This window comes from Zootoca vivipara, chromosome 2, assembly GCF_965207765.1.
Source record: "Zootoca vivipara chromosome 2, rZooViv2.hap1.1, whole genome shotgun sequence".
NCBI lineage: Eukaryota > Metazoa > Chordata > Lepidosauria > Squamata > Lacertidae > Zootoca > Zootoca vivipara.
This window is the reverse complement of record NC_142584.1, coordinates 51,822,397-51,831,194: the sequence shown is the minus strand read 5'-3', so window position 1 is coordinate 51,831,194 and position 8,798 is coordinate 51,822,397. Positions and strand designations below refer to the sequence as shown.

At 42.7% G+C, this 8,798-nt stretch overlaps 1 protein-coding gene across 1 annotated transcript; it reads left to right on the top strand.

Annotated features, from left to right (window-relative positions):
- Nucleotides 1-2,133: 2,133 nt before the first annotated feature.
- KCTD16 (potassium channel tetramerization domain containing 16) lies at nt 2,134-5,849 on the top strand. Its single transcript, XM_088661876.1, has 2 exons — nt 2,134-2,821; nt 3,075-5,849. Exon 2 carries the CDS (start codon nt 3,429-3,431, stop codon nt 4,272-4,274), a length of 846 nt encoding a protein of 281 aa, XP_088518002.1. The 5' UTR covers nt 2,134-2,821; nt 3,075-3,428; the 3' UTR covers nt 4,275-5,849.
- The last annotated feature ends 2,949 nt before the right edge of the window (nt 5,850-8,798 follow it).

Sequence of the window (8,798 nt, the reverse complement as noted above, 5' to 3'; positions counted from 1 at the left end):
TTATTTTAGATCAGAATCGGCCCTTCCACAAGCTAAAGAGGCTTTCTGACAGCAGAAGCACAGCTCTGGATACAAGCCAAGGTGTAAGGACTTATGAACTGGGATGGATTTAACCTGGAGTTTCTAGGGAATCAGATTTAGGTCAAAGTGAAGCAAGCTCAGTCATGGTAAGCTTTCTCAATCTATGTCACTAATATTTTCTTTTGCACAGGACTGTTATCTCTGGCTCGTGCTCTTTTTTTTGGCTTGAGCCCAACACATCCTAGATGTCCAAAGAAGACAGTGGTGCTTCCAGACGGCTGCTATTTTTTGGTGGGATTGAATCACAGATCAGCAAATTTAGGTTACATATTAGAAGGTATGTCCTTTAAAAGTCTGTCATCATCTCATTTGGCCATGAGGTGGTGCTGTAAACATGCAAAATAAAACCAGCAGAAGGTTTTATTTTATTTTGCTGGAGCGAAATGATTACAGAGGCAACAGCAGATAAATATGTTATGGCCAAAGCAAGACTGAAGTTAAATCCAACTAAAAGTGTGTGTGTGTGTGTGTGTGTGTGTGTGTGTGTACACACATGAACATGTGTGTTGAATTTACAGAATTTGCTGAATGTTCTTAGCCACATGGTTATCAGTTTTGCTAGGATAGAGTTCTATGTTTTGGAAGTGCCTGGTCCAGATTGTAAAGGTTTGAAATCTCAGCCCTTTATACCAGGCTCAAGCACCCAAATATATTGTAGCAGAGCACCCAGTGAATGCTACCTGGTTGGCACCGACCCATCACAGGGCCTTTTGGGTGGTGCTTTCCTGTTTCTGGAATAACCTCCCTGGAGAGGTGTGTCTGTCTCGCTCATTATGAGCTTCAGGGAGAACTGAAAAACATTCCTGTTTACCTGGGTGTTTGATAGGTGAAGGAAACTGTTTTGGCAGCCTTGGAACTATTATCCACGAGAGCATGTGACTTTAGTTGTGTTAAATGTTTTTAGATGTTTGAAACTGTTTTAAAATGTTTTAAATGTGCTCCATCTTATTTACTACCCTGGTTTCCTTTGGGGGAAAAGGTGGGATAGAAAATTAATGGATTATGATCATCATCAATAATATTTGTTGCTGTGTTTTCTGGAGCCCATACAAACACTTTGAGCCAGTGTGTGATTTGAGTGATTCCTCCCCCCCCCTTTTTACAACAAACGTGTAGCTAAAACATGTCAAATACACACTGTGTAATAAAGTTTTTGGAAGCTGCTTATAGACCTTGTTTAGAAAATGGCAAAGCCTTTAAGCAAATTAGCTGGCAGCTTAATCCAATCCTTGTAACATCATCAGCAGTAACAGAATTAGCAGCGACTTCATCCTTGAAAAGTGCATAATATAAAATCCTGAATATCTGTGTTGAATTGCTGGATTCTCTGCACTTAAGTTGGTGCAGGCGCTACTGCTTTTAAAAGCACACTTTAGGACCCTGCAGACTTCGCAATGAAACTTGGTTACGGTGCTTTATCATTTGACTCTTTCCCTAACTTTTCGAGACCATTATTACTACTGCACGATGCCTCTTTCTGTTTGCTTTCCATTCCACCCCCTGATTTTTGGTTGCTCTGCTTGACAGATCCTGATGAGTTAATTTGTTGCAGAACGGGCTACATTTCCCTATGTATATGTGTGGGGAAATCAAAGCTTCGATTTGCATATTTGTGACATGTAATTTGTACTGTGTGTCTTCGGGGGAACAGAATAAGGTTTCATTTTGCATTGCACCACAGAGCGACACAAGTTTACCAAGGCAGAAAAATTCAACAGGAACATGTGTGTGTGTGTGTGTGTGTGTGTGTGTATGAGAGAGAGAGAGAGAGAGCGAGCTGCGTTTAGCACAAGAGAGAACTTAAAATACTCTCAAATACAGAGCTCTGCAAGGGACAAAATGTGGAACTGGTCCTTTTCACCCAGTGGATGAAGCAGCATAAGCTTTCCTGGAGCTTCACTGCTGGTTTAAGGGAGCTGTTTGTGGCAGCGTCACGTTGTGCTTCTCCTCCTGCAACTCGTTAAAAAATGAAGAAGAGGGGAAACGAACTAGCGCGCGAGTCCCACCCCCTCCAGGTTGCTCGGCTTTCTCAAAGCCATATTCCTTTAAGATGATGTAATAGTCATTTCCCTGGATGGTTTCTTCCCTGCACTGCTGAAACAACAGCATCCGAACTGCACTGGGAACTGTGGAACCACCCAGCCCAGCAACGAGAGCCAGCAGCCTGGGTAGTGAAAGCAGAGAGCAAGCAGCTTCCCTGGGCATCCTTTTCCTCTCAACCGCCCCCCCCCCGCCCTCCACTCCACTTCAAACTGCTGCAGGCGTGTGCTCTCTCCACCTGGCTGGGAACATGGGAGGATCTCTGCCCTTCCTGATGGAGAGGGTACCACTGTGGGATGCCACTGAAACTGCTCTTCACTGCTCTTCATATTATCTGGGCTTTCTGCAAGTCATCTGAAGCAAGGTCCTCCTCCTGAAATTCTCTCCTGTCCTAAAGAGTCCTGACCTGGGATTTATGCTGCTTTTGCCTTTCTCTCTCTTGGTCTCAGCTATTGTTGCACAGCTTCGTTTCTCTCCGATGCCCAGCCTGGTTAACTTTCCTGTGCAAGGGTTTTAACAGTTAAGTTCTGCCTGGATATCGGCAGCTGAGCTGCTCTCTTTCCCGCAAACCCCAGTCCCTTTCCTGCTCTTGGATTTGCTTCTATACCAGATTCAACCCTCAGTGCTGATCTTTTTTTTTTTTGGGTTACTTAGGAAATGTTGCTTCCCTTCGCAGGAACTGTGCATTTGTGTAACCAAGGTAAGGCTCAATGCTTCTATCCCCACATTTGCATAATCTAAATCAGATGCTTGTGCAAACGTGGAATGTGTTTTTTAAACCATCAACCTCTCTTTAACATAAACAAAAATGATAGAGCAAGGTAAATATTCCCTTAAATAGGTTGTATGCTGAGCATTCAAAACTCAACTGCTTTTTACTCTTTTAAAATAGTGTGGGGTTTTTTTTCATGCATAGAGGAATAATTCTTTCTCATTTTCTTTTTATTCAACAGGCTTGTGAATGATAAGGAAACGTGGCTTGATCCTACTGTTTGGGGCTTTGATGGAAGATCTGGTTATATGATTGTCTTGTGTGAAGTTAGCCCTCTTCAACTCTCGTATTTCTTTGTTTTTGTAAGGTTCAAGTCACCTTCCCAGTTTTTCTGATCATCCATTTCTGGACAATTAAGAAATAAATTCTGTAACCATCATTTCTGTTTCCTGTTCCCCACCCAGCCACCCATCCATCCCAGGCTCCTTAAATGTTAGGAGACCCCTGGGGCAGTGGCAGTATAGGAGCCTCCTTGAAACCTTGGATGTGAGTGTGAGTTCCCCCACAGCTTGTGGTTGGCTTGTTTAACAATATCATGGCCTTGAGTGGAAACTGCAGGACTTACCTCCCTCCCAGAGAGCAATCAACAGCTGCACAATCCTACCCAGAGGTGATAGAGCTGAATGTGGGCGGCCAGGTTTATTTCACTCGCCTCTCAACTTTAACAGGCATTCCCCAAACCCTGCTTTGGAAAATGTTCACCTCCAAGAGAGAGTCGGCCAACGATCTTGCAAAAGATTCCAAGGGAAGGATATTCATCGACAGAGATGGCTTCCTGTTCCGCTACATTTTGGACTATCTCAGGGACAAGCAAGTGGTTCTGCCTGACCATTTTCCAGAGAGAGGGAGGCTCAAAAGGGAAGCCGAGTACTTTCAGCTGCCAGACTTGGTCAAACTTCTGAGTCCGGATGAGATCAAGCAAAGCCCCGATGATTATTGCCATAGTGATTACGAGGAGGTTTCCCAAAGCAGTGACACGAGAATATGTGCCCCGTCGTCACTCATGCCCTCGGATCGAAAGTGGGGCTTCATTACCATTGGCTACCGAGGGTCGTGCACCATGGGTCGGGAGACCCAAGCAGATGCCAAGTTCAGGAGAGTCCCGCGGATTTTGGTTTGCGGCAGGATTGCTCTAGTCAAAGAAGTTTTTGGAGAAAGTTTGAATGAGAGCAGGGACCCAGACCGGGCTCCCGACAGATACACCTCCAGGTTCTACCTGAAGTTCAGGCACCTGGAAAGGGCTTTTGATATGTTGTCAGAATGTGGATTCCACATGGTGGCCTGCAATTCTTCAGTCACCGCTTCTTTTGTCAATCAATACACTGATGACAAAGTTTGGTCCAGCTACACAGAATACGTCTTTTATCGTAAGTACATCTGATGTAGTGACTGTTTGGGTTTGATGCATGCTGGCAGTCTGTTCCCTTTGGTAGCTGGGTTGTTATCCAGATTTGATCCTTTCTGCTAACTGAAATTTCATTCTGAATCGGGATGCAAAGGGGATATTTAGTGCAAGTCTTTGGAGCACACACTAGTGATGAATTTAGTGGTATGGTCTTGGCTAGGGGGCAGCACAGACTGCTGGAATTTCCTCCCTCCCCTGCTCCTATGATAGACATTCACACACGCACACAAACATGCAGAGATGCATCTATCCCTCCATAGTTAACCAGCGGTTTAACTATCTGGTGTACATTCTGAGTGCTCATTCAATATAGGCGGAAAGGTGCTGCTGATTTAATGATAGAAACTGTACAATGGTAATAGGTGTTTGGTAAAAATTACACACCATCAGCCAAGCCATCGAGGAACAAAGCTGACATGCTTATATGCAGAGAAGGAAAAGTGAAATCTACTCATCCTAACTCTTTTTCAACAGGGGTCTTTTTCATAGGCAAGGTCTATGTATTGAAATAAACAGTGGATGCCTAAGAATGAGTATACTGCATCTTGCTACAGTAACTCTGATTTAAATGTTCCTCCTAACTGGATAATTTTTACTCTGCTGCCTGGAATCTCATCAGAGGATTGGAATCAGATCTGAAGCTTTGGCATTGTATAGGGAACACTTTTGTCTGGTCACACCAGGGTAGTTTTGCTTCTGTAAATTCTGACATAAAAGGCCTTGTCTGATCTTCAATGTGTGTGGCTGCAGTATTTTATTGTGATTTTACTTCAAAAAGGAGAAGGATCAATTGGTTCATTATCACAACCAGGTTTTTCCTGTCCCCTTCAACCGTGTTTTGTGAAGACAAATGTGAAGTAGAGGTGTCTTATCCAATTGACTTGCTGCACTCTGCATAACTAGCTAGGGAAGAGGATTATGAGCATTGATGTTGAAAAGTAGTGCAGAAAATTGAGAGAAGGCTTAGTAATAGATGCAAATACACACATTTAAGGCATTATGTGAGCATCCAGTCTGAGATGCATATGTTAGGAGCCTATATCTTGTGTTTATGATTATAAATGAAATCGTTAATATGCCCAGGTATTAATTAATTTCAAAACAATTCTTCCTAAAATAAAACACTGAGAAATGGAAGAAATAAAGAATTGGTACGATTGTTATTATCGACAGTTGCTTTGCTTTGCTTTGGCAAAATAAAGATCCAGAAAGTTGCTGGAGTTTTTAGTTGCTTATTTGCCCAAAGTTTAGAATTGAAGTTATAGTCTGATTAAAATTACATCAGAGATTACTAGTATTTCATAGTTGATGTAATTCATACTCGGTGCATTAGTTCCTAACTTTTCTTTTGGTCTGTATGTTTGAATAACTTTTCTGTATGAAGAAATAACTTTTTAAAAGCAGACACAAGTTGAAAGAGGAAACTATTAAGGCTTGACCTTAAATCCCTACTCTTCTTTCTTTCTTTTTTTGGACTTTTGTTAATTCCTCCACCCCTACCCCCACCCCAACACACTCCCAAGTTACAATCAATGGTCATATGACAGATAGAAAAGAAAAGAGAAACAGAAAGAAAATAAAATACAACAAAGGAAGTCCTCCCCTGAAGATATATGAGGATATGACATGTAAAACTGCTCTTGAGATTATGTAATTTAATTATTTAATGCATTTTTTTTTTACTGCTTATCAGGCAGAGCTCACAAAGAAATTTCCCTCTATTCTCTCTTGGGAAATGTAGCACCTTTCCAATTAGGACATGATCCACAGATGAGTTTTTCTACCTTCCCTTCTCACTTGCCCAGTGCAAGCAGTTGAGCAAACCTCTAGGACAGCCATCCTTGGATCTGAGAACTGACCCAACCACTGAGCTAAAACAAAGCAAAACACCCAAACACCCTGATGGTGTTTCTATAATTGATGGGAACAGTTGCAACAGTTCCTAGCCTACGAACAGGTTTCATTTGCTTATGGTGTCTTGTTGATCTGTGAAGAGGCAGCTGGGGCTCAAATTGTTGCCTAAATGTTGGGTAGTGTTAGAAATCCATGGAGGCTTGGGGTTTGCCAGAGCTAAGGCATCTTGAACCATCACTGTGTCTCATGGTGAAGTGTGACACAGCCAAGATGCTGATGGTGCTATTATAATTCTTTCTTGTTACAGGTAGGTAGCCGTGTTGGTCTGGGTCGAAGTAAAATAAAAAAAATTCCTTCAGTAGCACCTTAAAGACCACCTTAAAGGTCTTAAAGACCACCTTAAAGGTCTTTAAGGTGCTACTGAAGGAATTTTTTTTTATAATTCTTTCTTGTTAGAACCAAGTGAAAAACCAAGGCTGGTGCCCAACAAACTGGTTCAATTACTGGAAGAACTTTGGACAGTGCAATGGAACTTCTCCCTCCCCTTTCCCTGTGTGCTCTCTGCGCCTTCTTGAAAATTTATCCAAAGGATTGTGAGAACCCCCACAAAGATTTGGGGGCCATGTGGGGAGAGGAGAAGCAAGGGAACTTCCATTGCATAGTCATAAGCCCTTGTGTTGATGGACCTACTTTATTGGCTGACTCCCCAAAGGTCTGTCTACTTCAATATATATTTTAACCCCATGCCTTATTCATAAGCCAAAGTTTATCTCATTTGCCAGCCTGTATGCCTTGATTGAACCTTCAGCTCAACCTGTTTCCTAGATATTCTTCATAGATTCCCCATTATGTGTACCATTCTTGATGAACATATTTTGTACTGGGTATCTTCAAACTATGGCCAGCCAACTTTCTTTATTTGTTAGCAGGTGGGACTACTTTGTTAGCTTTTATCAGCCGTTGGAATTCTAGATTTGTATCCAAAATTTATGAAATAAGGTGCATCTGTCTGAAGTGAATTGAAAAACTACATTTGTATGATGCTCTGAAGAAAGTTTTGGCACTATCTAAAGGTGCAGTTATGGCTCACCCAAGTGGCAAGGAAATGCACAGATAGGCAGGCTTTAAAAATGTTGGTGGTCCTACCGGTAGTTGGTGGTCTGCTCTTAACTCAGTAGCTGTTAACTAATAGATCTGGCTCCTTACAAGTCAGATCCTGGCTCCGAGAAGCAAACATGAGGAGGAAGACCACTGGTGCAAGCCACAGAGTTGCTGAACCCAGCCTCAAAGCTCCCCATCTCCCCTTGTGCTATATCATCATCATGAGCTGGTCTCCTTGCTTCACATCTCCTGGCACTTTCTCACCAGCGTATACAGCAAGCAAGACTGAGATGTAACCAAATGTAAGGCTCTGGCGATGAGACCAAACCAACAGGCTTGAACTGATTTTTTTAAAATTAATGATCAGGGAACTGAGACATCACCTGGCCTGATCCCATCACTGCTCAAGAATTTTCTTGAAGGTTTGAGGTCTAACTGGGCCCCCTGTAGTTCAAAGATGGGGAAGCTTTGGCCCTCCAGAAGTTGTTGAGCTGCAGCTTCCAGCAGCCCTAACTTGCATGGCCAATGATGGGAGTTGTAGTCCAGCAGCATCTTAAAGGCTGCAGGTTCCCCATCCCTGCAGTGCAGTAGTTCCTTCCTCTGATCAGTTCTCAGTGGTGGTTGATGCTCTGAATCCACATCTAACATCTCTCCCAGTTCAGGACCCTTTCTGTGGATTCACATGTTAACATTCACTCAGATTGCTTCTTCTCCCAGGGTAAAGCTGGCAAAATGCTTGTGGAAGTCATTATAATGACTGTTTGTGGTATTCAGTGGCTATTGCAGGGGTCCCCAAACTAAGGCCCGGGGGGCCGGATGTGGCCCAATCACCTTCTAAATCTGGCCCGCGGACGGTCTGGGAATCAGCATGTTTTTACATGAGTAGAATGTGTCCTTTTATTTAAAATGCACCTCTGGTTATTTGTGGGGCCTGCCTGGTCTTTTTACATGAGTAGAATGTGTCCTTTTATTTAAAATGCATCTTTGGCTTATTTGTGGGGCATAGGAATTTGTTCATTTTTTTTAAAGACTATAGTCTGGCCCCCCACAAGGTCTGAGGGACAGTGGACCGGCCCCCTGCTGAAAAAGTTTGCTGACCCCTGGGCTATTGCATAGTGGTACCCTGCTCTTAAAAAAGGAAGCCCTTGTCTTAAGAATGTTGATTATGTTGATCACTCCTTCATTGCATTTATCAGTTTGAAACAGCTAGCCAAAATCTGAAATACAAATTTGCCTTATGCAGCAGCAGGTGATTTGAGCAGTTGCTGTAGTGATGACAATAATTTATATCATACGTGCTATATAACAATGTATGACTCTGATGGGAGACAGCAATTATATAGATGCATGCACACACTCTTTTCTTGGATATTTTAATATGAGAATGTTGGCAATCCACACCGAGAGTCTAGAGTGGTCAGAGATCCTTCACATCAAATTCCTAAAATTCTCTTTTTCAAAAACTCTCAGGACCAATAAAACTTGACAGCTGGTTTTCCGATGGGACATTCCAGCTTCTTTGCAGCTGTATAACCATAATTATTT